At 34.2% G+C, this 18864-nt stretch overlaps 1 protein-coding gene across 1 annotated transcript; it reads right to left on the bottom strand.

Annotated features, from left to right (window-relative positions):
• Positions 1-10787: 10787 nt before the first annotated feature.
• On the bottom strand, positions 10788-18864 carry LOC141707187 (uncharacterized). Its single transcript, XM_074510223.1, has 13 exons — positions 18617-18864; positions 18437-18522; positions 16669-16813; positions 16166-16262; positions 15739-16029; positions 15285-15590; positions 14831-15136; positions 14192-14679; positions 13266-13347; positions 13027-13085; positions 11883-11934; positions 11174-11462; positions 10788-11057 (listed from the first exon to the last, which is right to left on the bottom strand). The coding sequence occupies exons 1-12, from the start codon at positions 18656-18658 to the stop codon at positions 11212-11214; spliced, it is 2205 nt and encodes a 734-aa protein (XP_074366324.1). The 5' UTR covers positions 18659-18864; the 3' UTR covers positions 10788-11057; positions 11174-11211.

Here is an 18864-nt window from a genome sequence, read left to right as displayed (position 1 = left end):
TCTGCCTATTGAACATCACATGACGTTTCGTGCTACAGCCGAGGTTGTGTGATGGAATGTAGGATCCCTATTCCCACTAGCATTATGAATGCTTAATTTTCATTTAGGGGTTGTATAAATTAGATAAACTAGTGGGGGCCACTTATGAATAAAGACCCGATTCATATAGTGTCTTGAAATGAAATTGAATATTTGCTAAGTGTTGTTATGTGTTCATCATTTACAGATTTACTATATTCGTTATATCTTCTGCACTATCACTCCGGAGTATACTAGATGCTCACAAGTTGACTGGTCCTAATTTTGCTGATTGACTTAGAAACTTGAGAATTGTTCTCAGGGTTGAGAAGTTGGAATATGTGCTTGACTCACCTAAGCCTACTGAACCTGCTAGCGATGCACATAATGATGAACATGTTATGTATCGTAAGTGGATAGATGATGCAAATGTTGCTCAATGCATCATGCTAGCTTCCATGAACATTGAGCTACAGAAGCAACATGAGCATATGGATGCTCACACTATCCTTATGCATCTACAAGAGTTGTATGATGTGGCAGGGAGGACGGCTCGATATGAGATATCGAAGTAACTGTTCTGTTGTAGGATGTCTGAGGGATCATCTGTGAATGACCATGTACTTAAGATGATCAATTTGATTGAACGTCTTGTACAACTTGGTTTTTTCATGGATGGGGAGCTGAGTCAAGACTTGGTCTTGCAATCACTTCCGAGTTCGTTCTCGCATTTTGTTGTGAACTTCCACATGAATGAGCTGGATGTCAGCCTGCTTGAACTCCACAACATGTTGAAGACTGCGGAATCGAATTTTTCCTCTAAGAAGAGTTATGTTCTTCTAATTGGTGAAGGTTCCAATCCTAAAAAAAGGAAGAAGAACCCTTCCAAGAAGAAAAAAGTAGGTGAGAAAAAGCCGCTTCCACAAAAAGCTGAAGACCCCAACAGCAAAGTTGTTTGCTTTTACTGTAACAAGGTGGGGCACTGGAAGAGGAACTGCAAGGTTTACCTTGCAGAATTGAAGAAGAAGAAGGGTAGTGAGACTACCGCTTCTGATTCAGGTATATGCATCATCGAAGTTAATATGTCACTAAGTCAAATTTATACTTGGGTATTAGATTCCGCCTGTGGTTCTCATATTTGCAATTCGTTGCAGGGACTAAGGAGAAGTAGGACTCTTGAAGAAGAGGAGGTGATTTTACGGATGGGAAATGGAGCAAGAGTTGCTGCTGAAGCTGTAGGATCATTTCATTTACATATGCCTACGGGCAAGACTATTGTTCTAAATAATTGTTATTTTGTTCCCTCGATTTTGAGGAATATTATTTCTATTCCATGTTAGACTTGGCTTGATTTTCGTTTGTTATTCAGAATAATAAATGTTCAATTCTTAGAGATAACGTTCTTTATGGAAGTGGTATTTTAAACAATGGTCTGTATGTATGTGACGTAGAGCATAATTTACTAGAAATTGAACATACTAATAAAAAAAGGGATGATGAAAATCTCACTTTCTTGTGGTACTGCGGACTTGGTCATATTAGTGAAAATAGACTGCGGACATTGCATAAGGAAGGGTTACTTGACCCCTTTGATTTTGAATCATATCCTACATACGAGTCTTGTCTATTGGATAAAATGACCAAATCTCCATTTAGTGGACATGGAGAGAGGGCTGCAGATTTGCTAGGATTGGTACACATAGATGTATGTGGACTCACCAATGTCTACGCAAGCCATGGGTGGATTTTCATACTTCATTGCTTTCATAGATGATCGATCTAGATTCAGATATGTGTATTTGATGAAACACAAGTCTGAAGCCTTTGAAAAGTTCAAAGATTATAAGTATGAAGTGGAGAAACAAACCAAACATAGTATTATAACTCTTCGATCAGATCGAGGTGGTGAATACTTGAATGGAGAAATTCTAGCTTATCTCAAAGAAAATGGTATAGTCTCCCAGTGGACTCCTCCATATACTCCACAGTTGAATGGGGTATCTGAAAGGAGAAATCGAACTTTGTTAGACATGGTTCGGTCCATGATGAGCTATGTGAATCTTCCAGTATTCCTGTGGGGTTATGCATTGGAAACCTCAACATATTTACTGAATAAGGTGCCTTCCAAATCTGTTCCTCAAACTCCATATGAGATATGGAAAGAAAGGAAACTGAGTCTTAAACACGTTAAGATTTGGGGATGTCCAGCTTATGTCAAGAAAGTTGACCCAGATAAGATGGAATCTAGATCTGTAAAATGTAATTTTGTGGGATATCCTAAAGAGACTTTAAGGTATTACTTTTACACCGATCATCGGGTGTTTGTCTCCAGACATGCTACCTTCTTGGAAAAGCAGTTTATCCTTGAAGGAAACAGTGAGAGCAAAATTGAACTTGATGAAGTTCAAGAAGCACAAACTACTACGGATCAAGTGGAAACACCTGTTCAGACTGAACAACCTTCTGTGGAACAGCCCATTCGTAGGTCAGGGAGAGTGTCTCGCCAACCTGAGAGGTATTATGGCCTTGTCATTGAGAATGACAATGAGTTGTCAATCATTGATGATGACGACCCTGTGACCTATAATGAGGCTATGAGTAGTGTTGACTCGGAGAAATGGCATAGTGCCATGAAATCCGAAATGGAATCTATGTATACCAACCAAGTATGGACTCTGGTTGAGGCGCCTGAAGGTGTTAAGCCTATTGGGTGCAAGTGGGTATACAAAAGAAAGATTGGAGCAGATGGGCAGGTGGAGACCTATAAGGCCAGGCTCGTAGCAAAAGGATTCAGACAAAGGCAAGGGATTGACTTTGATGAAACTTTTTTGTCTGTAGCCCTGTTAAAATCAATTCGGATTTTGCTTGCGATTGCTGCTTACTACGACTATGAGATCTGGCAAATGGACGTGAAAACGGCCTTCCTCAATGGGAAACTTGAAGATGAAGTGTATATAACACAACCAGAGGGTTTTCTTTCCAAGGGAAATGAACACCTAGTGTGTAAGCTGCTGCGAACCATATATGGTTTAAAGCAAGCTTCTCGTAGATGGAACATCCATTTTGATGAGACAATCAAAGAGTTTGGTTTTATCAAAAATATAGATGAACCATGTGTCTACAAAAAGGTTAGTGGGAGCGCGATAACATTTCTTGTATTGTATTGAAAGAGGAGACGTCAAGAGAGTTAACACACATAACAACGTAGCAGACCCACTCACAAAGCTACTTTCTCAAAGTCACTTTGATCGTCATAAAGATAAGATGGGTATTAGATACCAGAATGATTGGCTTTAGTACAAGTGGGAGATTGAAAGAGATGTGTCCTAAGTCCAATCACGTATGATGATTTAGGAATAACTTTTATGTAATCTGTTTTGATTTCATTGATATTAATAAAAGACTTGTTTTGGTTTTATTGCGGGCTTTATCTATTTAAGTGTTTAAATAAGATATACCATAGTTTAGAGTAAAGCTTTTTATGGATTATGACGAGATCATAATAACGAGACCTAAAAGATGATAACTCTAAACTTAAATATTTCCTGGTCGTAGGATTACTAACTGGTAATTAGTAATCGGCAAAGATCGGTACATACTATGCTTGCTTCATTATGAAGGATGTCTGTTCTCATAGACATTTGTGTGGTGACACTATAGCAAGTATGTAGGTGCTTATTATAGAATAAGTTCACTGAACATGACTCACACAGCTGAACAACTGATGGAGTTCACTCACGTGTCAGCAGTTGTTCACATAGTGATAGTTGTACAAGTATCCTTAGACTTGAGGTCAGCATAGTCATCTTGTGTACACTGAACTATGCTTTGGTTTAGTTCTTAGTCTCCAGGGACAATTATAAGGGCTCTACTGGGTATAGGAATTTGTACACGAAGATAGTGTATGATCAATAAAGGATCTATCCCTTCCAGTGAAGGAAGAGAATGTTCAATGCTGATCCACTTATGCTAGTTCAGGAATCTCTGGCCAGAGTGAATGAAATTAGAAAGGACTTTCTAATTTACATTAAATAGAACTATGCATTGTGAATGGGAAAGAAAATGATTAAATAAGATATGCTTGACACAAGTTCCATGCCTTGTATTTAATCGTGACATTGCAGGGTATAAGGAATTGATTGTACGGTAACTACTCACTGAATAGGTTCTTGGTATTCTAAGCAGTGAATTTGTATTATCCGGATAGTCGCGATATGCTGAGAAGTATCCCTCACGATGTAGAATAAATATGATTAATTTATTAATTAATCATATTTAATGAATTAGAGAATTTATATAAATAATGATAAAATAGTTTTATTATTATTTATTTCTACTACCGGCTTAATATTGAACCTACAGGGTCACACCATAAAAGAGAATGATTTCATGGTGGAGGAATTAATTAATAATTGCTGGTAATTATTTATTTGTGAAATAAATAATTAATTAGCAGATTTAATAATTGATTAAATGAGATTTAATTAATTATAAATTAATTAAGAAAAGTTCTTAATATTAGTAGTTAAGAATTTAATTTTGGAAATTAAATCAAGTGAGAGAATTATTTCTAAAGTGTTTAGAAAAAGGATTAATAATTAAAAGGTGTTTTAATTATTAGTTAATAGGTTAATAAGAATAAAGGGTTAATAATAATACTATTTTATGAGAAAATTTTCAGCTGAAAATTTTGCCTATAAATATACTATTATAAACCCTTATTTTGCCTCAACTTAAAAAATTAAGAAAACCCTAATTCTCCCACCCCTTCCTCCTCCATTACATTGATCTCTTGGTGGATACCGGTGGAGTGCTTCACACTTGAGGAGCAGCTGCTAGGGATCTCCGCTCGTCGTTCTTGGATCGCTATTAAAGACCTCTATCTTTCCATTAACGTAAAGCTTCTTAAGGTAAACATACTGAACTACGAATTAAATATTATTTTTCGCCTGGATCCTGCGGAGGGTTTTGGTTTTTTTTTAAGATTTAAATTTACATTTTCGTTGCGTTTATGTGCTAAAAACCCTTCAAGTTTTAGTCAGGACTCTTAACTAAGTTCTAATAATATTACTTGTAATATCCGGGACATAGCGTGTAATTATTTTTATCAATAAATAATTATTATGTAATTATTATATGAATTTTGGTGAATTATATGATGATTGATAATAATATTTGGATGTTTATATATGATAAAATGTGAGTATATTAATTTTATTATGCCCAGAATAAAATATAGATGATTGTGATATTTTTCTGGTAATTTTTGGAGTGTTATATGATTTTATATTAATTTATGAATTTATTAATTATTTTCTGAATAACTACAAAACAATTTAAAAAACCGGGAATCGTCCAACCTCAACCGTTTTTACGTTTTTACAACCTGAAACTCTTCTGAAAACTCGTTTCTAACCTAATCTGGTAATTTCGGACATTTTCCGTGTATTGACTTTTTCAATCCGGATTACGGTTTAATCCGTGCGCGTTCCGGCACAAAATTTTTGATATAACAATCATTTTGATGAATAAACAAAACCCGTATTCTCGAAAGACGGGATAATATTACATTATTCTCGTATAAAGTGTTTTATTAGAAGCCCAGTTTGGATAATTATCCAATTCAGGTATCTAATCGGATCGTTTTTGCAGTTACTTAGCTGCTAAGTAACTAATTTATCGATCCAATACGATCCAACGCATACCAATATTCCATAAATATAAATAGCCCTTTTCTTATTTCATTATATTCGTATAATCATAATCAACCAGTTAAAATCGATAAAATACAGAGAAAACCCTAATTAAACGTCGCGTTCATCATAATCAAACGAGGATTCGAAGACGTTATCGAACTCCGATTCGGGCATGCCATATATCAAATCGAAACTCTCGAAAAGATCTTTCTTAATCAATTATCTATTTTTGTGCAGAAATCAAGGTATTTTTCTTATTTAATTATTTTAATTCGAATTATTTAAAGATTAAATCATGAAATTTTGTTCTTGATGTTTTTGATGTGGTTTGATGGCATAATCATGTAGATCTTTTCTTCGTGGTCATTTTGATATATTATATGACTAATTTAGAGTTCAGTAACATGTTCAAATTGATGTTTGATTCTCACATTTTAAAATTAGGGTTTATATGTTTGAATGTTCTTAATTTGAAATTTAGGCGTTTTTGATTCGAGGGTTATTGATTGAAATTGTTTACACCATGTTGTAGATCGCTTAAAAACAAATCGATTGGTATATTTGAAACTATCAAACGATTCCTGTAAATTTCAGTCGATCATTCCGTTTAATTCATTGATTTTTCAGCCGTTTTGAGCCTGCAGATCGACTCCTGGAAGGGTGTAGTTTATTCCCTGTTATTTTGAAGCATTTCTGGGTCGATTCGCGGTTGCCGGAAAAGCTCCAGTCGCCGTTACTGGCAACTAGCCGGCGGAGATGAACGGGACAGTGGCAAATTGCCATTTAGTCCCCCTGTTTTTACAAAACTTACTTTTCAGTCTCTGTAGTTTTAAAACTTTATAAATATTAGATTCCTGTTTATAAAAATTATAAAAATGATATTCTGCTTCTTTTTATTTTCAGAAAATTGATTTAACTATTTAAAAATCCCGAAAAAAAATTCATTATTTAATTTTTGAAAATTATTTTTAATTTAAAAATAAATCTTAATTATTTAATTAATTAATTTTAGTTGATAATTAATTATTTAATTAGTCAATTAATTTATTTATTAATTGATTAATAATTTAATTATTATTAATTAATTTTAACTGATTATTTAATTAGATTTAATTATTATTATTTTTTGAAAAATAGTTTCAAGCTTTAAAATATTATTTAAAATTATTTTCCAAGGCTCGATAATTAGTATTAAATCATTTTAAAGTCAGATTCGGGTGTTCGAACCCTATTATTTGATTATAAAATGATTCGGAGACTCGTTTTAATTCCGAAAAATGTTCAAAAATTCGTATTAAATACCTGGAAAATCATTTAAACCCCGAATATTCTTTGAAAAATTATTTTGAACAAATATCTTGCGTGCTATATGCTACGTGCTATCTGATTGATGTGTTATATGCCTATGATGTTATTGTTTGATGAAGGGTAGATAAAAGTTTATGACGTCTTTGTGACGATTAGAATAATATGAGATTGAATGTTGATAGATACTTGTGATGCCTAGCAAAGTAAGCGAGGCATAGAAAAGAAAGCCAGTGATCAGTAAATAAAATTGAAGCGTAAAAACAGAAAGCAAGTGATCGATGAATAGAAGAAAGACATAGAAAAAGAAGGAAAGTGATTGATGAATAGAACTGTTAAATGAGTACAAGTAAAGTTGAAAATCATTTGTGATAAGGCAAGTACTTCTAAACCTTCTTCAAGATATATTGCAAATATTTTCAAACTTTCTCATAACATGCTGCTAGTATTCAAAATAAATCATGTTTTATATTGCAAGCGCATTAAACTATTCAATCTTGAACCCTGATCATATAATTGAACTTGAGCTGTAAGCCTTATTTCTTGTAAACCATTAACGGTTGATTTCCTAGATATTAAACCATACAAATCCGATACTACTCCACAAATACATACCCACCATAAACAAAATACTGAAACCGAATTACTTGAGCATACAGAAACTGATATACCCTATACTACCCTATATCATCAAAGATCTATACCTTGCTTTATCATTGAATCATTGTTCATCAGACATTTGATTCTTCATCAGGCTTGAAGTCGTTCTTCATATTTACACCTTGATATACCCTGGTGATACCTATGAAATGGTTTATGCTCTGAGAGATATGTTTTATCAATGTTAATTATGATTCTGTTTTTATTGAATTACAATGGTTATCATATTGAATCGTTTTAGAATTGGATGGTTTTATAAATGTGGACCAGATTCGTGGTCAGACCAGATTTGTGGTCATAATAAGCCAATGCGTGCCTTGGATGCAGTTGAGAGAGCAGAGTTGTGAGCCTTACTCGGGGTTAATGTGTGACTGATCATCACCCTAACCTTGGTTTTTAAAATGAAAAGTGAATATCCAATTCTAATCATTGCTTATCCAGAAACTTGATTCTTCAGAATCATTTCAATTGATCATTGTTTAACCTCAGTTATTGCTATTATGACTTGCTGAGCTAGTTAGCTCACTCTTGGAAATCTTTTTATGTTTTCAATAGTTGAAAAGGAAATTGTTGGTAACGAGGATTCCCTGTCCAGTGTGCGAGCTAGGATTCTAGGTTAAGTTGGATCGAGTTCGGAGGAGCATTATATTGTAGATGAGTTATGCAAGATTGTAAGAACGATATCATTATTTGTTATAAGTTGAACTAGTTGGGATTTGGTACGATGTAATAAAAGTTAAGGTTGTGGCTTGTTTTCATACTTTAACCTGTTGCGATCCGTGGTTGTGTAAAGAAGGGTCAATGCATATAATATTTTATATACAGGTTTATATATTGAGTGTGTGGTGTGAACCCCAAAATTCTGACCCGGGTTTGGAGGGCGTCACATTACCTTTACCTAAGATCTTAAAATATTAATTAAATTAATAGAAAAGCAAAGATTTTCTTTTGTGTTTCACCAAATATTTAAGAGAATCTTATTCTTAAAAATTATTATCCTTAATAATTTAAAAAAATTAAAGATTCACTTAAATCATGACCTATATATAATTACACTTTTTTTATTCACCTTTTAAGATGAGATGAAAAACCTATTAAAGTGTAAGATTACATATTTTAAATTGTGTAAATTAATTGAGTAAAGTTGGGAGTAAATATTAATCAAATCTTCTAATAAATGGAAACGTTTTTCTATGAATACATATATCTGCATGTATTTTTCCATTTTCAATATACTACCCTTCTTATAATTATGGTATAATACTTAAATATTTATACAAAATCTAGACCACACAATCAAAACCAAATTAACGGTAATAGGTAGGGTTCTCTAGTTCTCTCGCTAAGGAGGGTTCTCTTTTGAACCTCCTTATATATGTATATATATAGGGAGTTGCTCAAATGAGAACCTTTTAAAATGAGATATGAGATCTAATCTTAACCCTCCATTTTATTATTTTTAATCACAACCATACATTTCTCTCTCACTCATTTACCTAATATCTTTAACCATTTCTCACACCGACACATCACTGTCTCTTTCCATCCTCACCCACTGTCGCCAACGCTGCTCCACCACCTTCTACCGGACTATTTCTCTCTCTCTCTCTCTCTCTCTCTCTCTCTCTCTTTCTCTCTCTCTCTCTCCATCACTATTCTTTATCAACCACATACCTCTATCTCTCTTTTTATGCAATCCCACCAACCCTCACTGCCGAGTTGCCGCCAACCCCACCTCCGGTCGTCGATTTTTTGACCCCTGTTCATCAATTTTTAACGATTTTCCGGCAATTAGCATTGGTTCAGCTTCAACGAATTCAGTTTTTTTTATCAATTGATGGATCTGCTTTAGCTTCGACGATTTCATTCCCGGTTTGTTCCATCAATAAATTTTGATAAAATTTGGTATTTTCTCAATTTTTGTTGATTACTTTTCATTTTCTGGTGATTTTGGGTTGTTGGTGATTTGTTAGACGATCTGTAGATGGTAGTGTTGGTGGTGATGTGGTAGTAATTGTGCGGTGGTGTTGTAGGGGTAGTAGTGGTAATGCCTCGTTGATGTTTACGACGATAATGGTAGTACATGCATGTAATCAGGTAATTTTTGTTAAGAATTTGATGGGGAAAACTATAACATGATGTGGTGATTTTTTTTATTTTGATGATCTTCTTCGGAGTTGATAAATAGAGCAGGTGGTCGGATGTGGTAGGAAAAAATCTTGGCTGTATGTGGTGATTTTCCTTTTCCGTCGGTGATTTTTTAGTTTATGGTGGTGATTTTTTGTATTCCGGTGGTGTTCTTTGATTTGACGGTGGTGATTTTATGTTTGCCGGTGGTGATTTTTTGGTGATCGCTGGAGGTAGTGGTGGTCACCGGTGGTGGTGGCCGGAAATGGTGGTTACCGGTGATCGGAAGGAATGGTGGGTGGTAAGTAGAAAGAAGAAGATGGAAGAGATGATGGTTGGAGAAGATGTTGAAATTTAAAATGAATGGTATAGATTAAAAATATATTTAAATTTTTATGGTTGAGATTAAATCTCATATCTCACCAAAAAAAAGTTCTCAATGGAGTAAGACTCGTATATATATATATATATATATAAAACGCCGTATATAGAAGTTATAGAATAAAAAGTTTGAGCCGTTGGGGTGTGGGCTTTAGGATACAATCCTTTTATTTTGTTGTAGTATAATATTGGATGTAGAACATTTTAGTTTTACAAAATTTTAAGATTTGGTAGCTATTTTCTAATGAGCTATTTTATTTATCATTAATCGTATAAGTCGGTGATTGATCTGTAAATCGATCGCACCTACTGTAGAGTCGCGGTTGAAAAAACCGCGATTAACCGTAATCGCAATTGCAACTGAGGTTAGAGATTTAAGAAAGCCGCTATATGTGGTTTGGTGTGATTTTGACCACCCAATCGCACCAAACGTAACCGTGTACATCCCTGGCGTCGGAGATGGTCTAAGTGTCGGAAAAATTAAAAACATTAAATTTCAAATAATTTACAAAAATAAAAATAATTTAAGTTATATGTACGCGGGATAAACTATCAATAATTTGTTCTTAGTTATGTTCAGTTATGTTCTGTATATATAAGTTAACAAATTATATATAATCAATAATAATTAAGTGAGAGAATAAAATAATATAAACCAGACTACTATATATTTAAAAATTTGAAACTACCACCCTCCTCAACAATAATACGAAGGTTTTTCTAAGATTAAGCATCTAGAATCTTTCACCAAAACCATTACATAGCACAACCCCTCAACAAAAAAGATATAGAAGTTCCACAGAGGTAGAGTACGCCACTTGATCCTTCTTCTTGTGCCTACATATGCATATCCCATTCCGATTCGGATTCCTGCAGGTGCATTTTTTGTCAACACAAAACAAAAAAGTTAGATGTTCCCGTAGGCCGTAACTACAAGGCCATGGAAATATGTTTGTGTTGCACATCAATCATCAATATATACTTACGTTTATGCATGTATTATCTGTTTGTGACGAATATTAATTCATCTCCTGCCTGACCTCTTTATCTCCTCCTTTGCAGCATCAGGATTATTTTTACCTTTTGGTCTCCCTCGAGATCTTTTTGGTTTTTCTGTCAACTTTTTTGTTACCACTGCAGCATCAGGATCGTTTATACTTTTTGGCCTCCCGACATATTTTTTTGGTTCATGTGGCAACTTCTCCGTTGCAGCCTTATGATCATTTTTATTTCTTGACCTCCCTTCAGACCTCTTTGGTTCATGTGTCAACTCAGCTGTGGATCTTAGTACATAGTTATTGTGCTCGCAATTTATACGAGTAAACAGTATGATATATTAACTCTCTAGAAAACAAGATAGTTCTGCAAGTTTTGATACAATAGGCATATATCTAAGATAATCATATATAGTTATGTAACAGAATTATGTAAGTTCTGTGAACATACTTAACATATTCTCGGGAGTCCTTAATGGTGGATATTATGGGTCATCGGTGGAGGTTATATAAGTACTTAAATTTCTTCTAATTTTTGAAGGAAGCTAGCATTTATTACTATTAAAGTTGTCCCTCACATAGGCTGAACTAGTTTCCCGGATGATGTTGTCGACTATTTTTTGTTGCAAACTCTTAACATTATAGAACTTGAAGATAAACAATGAACATAATATGCAAGTCAAATGAATAGTTATCAAACCTCTAGATGGCGTGCTAATCCCATCCGTGACTCCTATTACTACTTGATGATCCTGCAATTAAGAAAACCAAAATCAAATGCAAAAAGAAAGGCCTGCGTGTTTCTGATTCAAGACTATGCATTTATGAGTGAAAAAAGAGTATTAGACTTTCCTGAAACAAATAATTTGAAATTATGCAACTCCTATTAATAATGGCTCCAAAATGAACTACTTCAGGTCACAGAAAAGCTAAATGAATGATTCATTAAACATGTGCCAGCTCCCAGCTACATATATAGTGAAGCCCTGTAGGAGTCGGACCAGAAGTCCGGGAACTCATATTCATATTTCACTTTTGTTAATGTTTCCAGGTTAAGCTAAAAGGGGAGATAATCTATCTCACTGTGTAAATTATTTTTTCACGTTAAATTGGACCCAGAATGGAAACAGCAATAATACAATATCAAAACATAAAACATACTATTTTTCACAAGAGTGCCTATGCAGTTTACATTATTTAAGAAGTTTCTGCTATTATTGTTATGATGATTAATGCTTTAGTTCTCTGGTGATTTTTCAAAACAATTTTTATGCAAAATTTCTGAAGCGGCACTGCAAGTTGCTGATGACAACGAAAAACATCATGTAGTTACATGGAATTAAAAACATCCCACAAATTCACGCAGCAAAAATGTTTACACGGTAATAACAATTAGCTGGCGGTAAGAGTCCAAAGGAGGAATGCGAAGTAGAGGGAGTATAACTCTTTTATGAGACAAAAGTAGTCAATATTGGAGATACCAATTTATATTTCTTAGCTAGAAACAAAAAGAGCAAATTTTATGAATTAGAATAGAAAGAATATAATTTATAGGGTGCATCCTATACTGCACATTTGTAATAAATCCGACACTTAAATATCCAAAAAAACTTAAAAAATTTACAAATTAGACAATACAATTTTCACAAACTTTCATATGTTGACAAATTTTATCTAAGCCCGTTGCTTGACAATGAGCTAAATAAGACTTCTAGTTACACCTGGAATTAACAAAAATGTCTATGGTCATCTTTGTTCTGTGCAGTATATGCATCCTGCAGATCAGAAGCCAGTCTACCAAACCAATATATATATAGTAAACCATAGACCTAATAAGCACTTACCTGATCATATATTTTTGTTTGGTTACGCCAATATTCTAAGACTGGAAGAAGTAATCTCCCTGCAAAGACAAAATTAAGCAGAACGATAAGGCCACAAGAAAAATGAAGTTAATTAAAATTGGAGTATATAACTTGCTCAAAGTTAGATTCCCCTATTTCTTTTGTTTTACTTGCACTGAAATGGAACAGGAAAAGGCAGGGTGGGGAAGGAGCCAATTTTTAACCTGGAACAAACTAACCTGATCTGGATCTTTTCATACTTGACAATTCAGGTGAAATAAAAGATGTTTTCACATCAGCTTTCGGAGTCACAGGACTTCCCTAGATTAGCAAGAGAAAATAATAGATGATAAGGAGAAGGAAGCAACGAATGACAATAAGATTCAGAAAGTCATACATGGCAATAATTTTGATGAAGCTCGTGAAAGAAAACAGAAGCACAATCTAAACAGACAGGAACAGGTTATCCCAGAAGTGCTTCATAATACATAAGAAATTCAGTGAAAACTCCTCGCACAGAAATGGGTAACCAGGTACCAAATTTTACTACATGGACCCTTTGGTATTATGATATCTATGTCTCATGTCCTTTTGTAAAGTGAGAATAGTGCTGAAACAAGTCAACTACGTCCATCAATTTAAATGAACTTGTAAAGAAAATTACATATTAGTCTAAAAGATAGTAACCAATCATTTATCCGCCACAAACTCCACGTAGAAAGAACATTGTACTTATGTTGACTTAAAAAAACAAAATGAAAAACATTAAAAAACAATATTTTTAGAGATGCATTCAGGCAGTTTATCAGAGATGCAGCTGATATGTGCTATGAATTGTTAATAAGTGTAGATTCTACCACTAATCCATGCACACACGAGAAGCACACAATACTGATAAAAAAATCCTCCAGAAAGGCAGTTCACAAACTATAACAATACTAAATTCAAGTTGTCAAATGCCAATAGTTGCATTCTAAATGAATGATATTCATGCAGCTTAGCAACCACCATAGCACATACTCTCTTAATAGTGCTAATTGCAAAATAAACATGATAACACATACTTAAAGCATATGTAGAAGAATGGGAATAGCATTGGTGATAGAATATTTTAATTAAAAAGGAAGAGAGAAAGTTGTAGTATCTTTCAAAATAGCTCACTAACATATGTCAATTTTCTTTTGGTATTCGCTTCGGGTTTACTTGTTTCCTTTGAACCTGCTTTTTCTATTAAGCTACTTTTCTTTTTACCAGTTGTAGCTTTCTTCCAATCTGTCTTCTCTGCACCCCCAGATCTAGTACGACACATAACAGCTTTATTAGACTTCTTTGAAGTTTCCCTGAACCTTAGTGAGGGACCAGTACAAGTCTTTATTCCATCTGAGCTTGCTTTTTTGCTAGCTGTATATTCCTCCACAATACTTTCTTTTTCAACAGCCGCAGTTTTCCTCTGGTTGGTGTCCTTCGCACCACGGGCCCTAGTAATGTTCCTGGAAGCTTCATTAGAATTCTTTGGGCCTTCTAGAATCATACAGGCCGCCTGGTCTTGATCCAGTACTAGGTCTGGATTGACAATACTGACATTAGCTTCGGTATTGGTCCTCTCATTTATTTTTTCACTTGCAGTGCTGCAACCTTCCAAGATGGAATCCTCTGCATAAATCAACAAACATGAAAAAGAAATAAGAAGATGTTACATTTTATGGGAGATAACTTTTAACAACAATAGTTTAAATCATTCAAACAAAAGGTATATGTGTGCAGCCTCCTGATTCAAAACTAACAAGAAAAGATCATCAGTTACCAATAGAGACATTATTGTAAGTATTTTCTTCAGCTATTCTAGCTTCCTTGATAACTGCATTTTCGTTGAAAATGCATTCCATTTCAATATCTGCAGTTCTCCTCTGGTCTGTGTCCTTTGCTTTACAGGCCCTAGTCATGTACCCAAAAGCTTCAGTAGAATTTTCTGAGCCTTTTAGAATCATACAGGCTGTGAGTTCTTGATGCAGTTCTGAGTTTGTATTGGCAAGAGTGACATTAGCTTTTATATTGTTCATCTCATTTGTTCTTTCACTTGCATTGATGCAACCATTCAAGACAGCATCCTCTGCAAATAATCATCGAACAGGAAAAAGAAATAAGATTTTACATATTTCAAGAGATTTTCAAGAACATACAAATCATTTGAAGTTTGAACAAAGGAAACCATGTGCAGCCTCAACATTCAAAACTGACTACTGGAAATCATCAGTTACCACTAATGACATTATTGCAAGTCTTTTCTTCAGCTGCGCTTGCCTCCTCGTTGATTGCATTTTCTTTTAAATTGCTTTCCCTTTTAATATCTGAGGTTTTCCTCTGAGCTGTTTCCTTTGCACCAGGGGCCCTAGTAATGTATTTGACAGTTTCATTAGAATTCTTTAAGCCTTCTAAAATCATACAGGCTATATGGTCTTGATCCACTTCTGAGTCTGAGTTGGTGACACAGACATTAGCTCTAGTATCGGCCATCTCATTTATGTGAGTGTTGGCATTGCTGCAACCTTTCGAGTTAGCATCCTCTGCAAATCATTATCAAAAAGGAAACAGAAAGAAGAGTTTACACATCTCGAGAGACATTTTTTAACTTTGTATACATTAATCATTTAAACAATAGGTAACTATGTCCAGCCTCCTGATTCAAAACTAACAGTGAAAATCAGCAGTTACCACTTGAGACATTATTCTGAGCCTTTTTTTCAGCTTTGCTTGCTTCCTTGATATCTGCATTTTCTTTTAATTTGCTTTCCATTTCAATATCTGCAGGCTTCTTCCAGCCTGGGTCCTTTTGACCCCCGGTCTCATTAATGTACATAACAGTTGGTGAACCTTCTCTAATCGGACAGAGTGCTAGGTCTTTATCCAATTTTGGGTCTGCGCTAAGAGGACTGGCATTTCCCCCAACATTAGTAGTATCATATTCTTCAATTGTTTGGGTTGAACCTTTCAAGCTAAAATCTTCTGCATAGAGAAAAAGGGAAAGATATTTTTTATTATAATATACAGAAGACTCAGAAGTACATATTAATCACTGAAACAAAATGAAAATATCTATAATCTCCTGGTTTATCACCAACTAGTAAATATCTTCAGTTACCTCTTGAGACGTCTTTGCTAGCAGATCCTTGTGCCAAATAGTTTTCAGCACACACTCCCCAGCAAGGAGGAAAACCGAAAAAGAAACATCTGAAGACCTGTAATTTAATGAAGTATACTTTGAGTAAATCAATTTATTTAAGATCCTTAAGCGTAAGGAACTTGTGAGGTGTAGAATAGACAAACACTGCTATAGTACTTTCTCGAAGATGGTCTTGCTGCACCAGATGTAACTAATGTTAACGAAATACAGTCGGAACATGGTATCATGCAGCACTACATAAATACCAAATTGCATATAAATGGAAGCAACCTAATCAAGATCAAGTTTAAGTTGAATGATACTTTCCCGCACATCATCACTACACGAAAAAAATCGAAGGTACTACACAAAATAAATGGAAACAACGTAATCAAGATCAAGTTTAAGTTAAATAATACTTCCCCGCACATCATCACTTCAGGAAAACAAACATGAGTACTACTACTGAACAATCTGAATACCTCAGAAGGGAAGCCATTTTCCTCGGTGCGAGTTTTATTTATAAGACCATAAATGCTCACATATATCCCGTCCGTGGTTTCTAGAGTGAAGACATCATGTCTCCTAAGGATTGGGGAAGAAGAAAAAACTCTCATGGCCCCTAGACTGCAGAAAAAATAAAATCACATGCCTTTAGAATGGTGGCAGATATTTAAACACAAATTAAGTTGTATAAAATGAGCTGAATCAAAGCTAATTACAATCTTCATATAAAGAGGGGAAAAGAAGAGATAATTACAACCTAAAAGGACAATTCTTATGATAGTAAGAATGAAGATATATATGCTGAAAGTTCTATTCTTATAGAAATTTGTGAGTGACGTGGTGGTAGGAGGACTAAGCAATGTAAGCTTCTACTACACAAGTACGGATAAGCTATCACTCTTACCAAACCCTTGTGTTACATGGTTTTCCAGTCATTCAGCAAAGAAGAGTCAGCATATAATGCCTTACTCTATGAGATCATAATTAATGTCACACAAAAGCATCGTGACCTTCAAGATACAATCTATGCTTAAGCACACATGATTCAATGTAACGCGAATATGGATTTTATTAACAAAATTAAACAATAGGTTTAAGAGGGTCTAATACATGTATATTAGAAAAGTGTTTTTAATTATAAGTTCATTGCAAAGAAAGCATGCTTCTACCATATAACTAAGCAATAGTCTGTTTGAATAGTTTTGGCATCTTCAGAATTGAACGCATGTCTGATAAGGCATGCCAACAACATAACAAATATTCTAATAAGTTACACTGCCCCATTAAACAGAACATCGTTTGTCAAAAAGCAAAGGAAAAGAGTTAGTGTTCGTTTATCGAATAGACATGATAGATGTAGCACATTATAAAAATAAGTCAGTTTATGTTTTATGTATTGATATAAATACCACACTGGATCCCAATTTAGTTATGGGAAATGTTTTCTGATATAAAACAGGAGATAGAGTGTTTAAATCGACCCTCTATAATTTAGCAAAAAAAATAAAATTGACCCTCTATTAAGCAGTAAATACATGCAAGCGGAAGAGCATAGTAAAATGATCTTAAATAATAGGCATTTTACCACTCTTAATAATTACTTGACTCTTCATAGTTGCAAGTTGTAACCAAGCAATTCATGTCATTAAATCACTGCGTATTCAAGATAACAACATCAAATATTCTTTATTCAGCTCCCAAATGGGACATTCTAACCGAATTCGACTAAAACCGCATCAAGTGAATTATAAAAAAAGATTAAACAAGTACATTTTATAACCCGTCTTATAACCATCATTTAGTTTCTTAATCCATGTTTGTCATACTCCCTCTGTCCGAGCAGATTGTATACATTGGAGGACGGGGTTCAGCAAGCATTTTAATAGTTCCACAAATTCTTATTTTTTTTCTTCTAAATAAAACTATAATGTTTAAAGTTTAATACAAAAAAAAATGTGAAAGTATGCTTAAGATTCACTCTAAAATGAGTGCCAGAGCATTGAAAAAAAACTGTATAAAATTGAACGGGATTGAGGGAGTAGTTAATTGCTTATTTCTAATTCTCAAACGAGTCCCTCTAACTTTCTGAAAACTAAATATTACTTACCGACAAATTAAGTTGATTTGGACTGTCAAGTAAAATTGACAAACAGGGCCTAACGGCTAACACTAAAAGAACACATAAATACATAAAAAAAAATAGGAGAAAATAAAACCCTAAAAAATGGGGAAAAAAATACAAACCCTTTAGAAGTGTGGCCAGCAATTGCAAGTTTCTTGTCATGATTCTCATTTTCAGCCCAAATCAACCACCATTCGTACAAAATAACCTTTATTAAAATAAGATTAACACTCCACTAGTCAAGAACAATTATATAAAAAACATAAATTTGTAAATAACATTTGTAAATTGAAAAATCTTACTGTTTTGTGGAACTGAGACTTGTTGCCGCGTTGAGCTGCCATGACTTAGACTGCTGTATGAGCGTGTGAGTTTTTTTAGCGGGAAATATATATGATGTGTACGGAAGATGTTTGGGCCACTTGTGAAATGGTTTTACAAAGACTTCTTGTATTAGAGCAATTTTTTAAAATTCCGGGCAGAAGGGATCAATTTTTTCAAAATTCAGGGCAGAAGAGAGCTGAAACGACTAATTTTAATTTTCAAAATG

Source organism: Apium graveolens, chromosome 2 (genome assembly GCF_009905375.1).
Source record: "Apium graveolens cultivar Ventura chromosome 2, ASM990537v1, whole genome shotgun sequence".
NCBI classification, from domain to species: domain Eukaryota; kingdom Viridiplantae; phylum Streptophyta; class Magnoliopsida; order Apiales; family Apiaceae; genus Apium; species Apium graveolens.
This window is presented reverse-complemented; position numbering and strand designations above follow the sequence as displayed.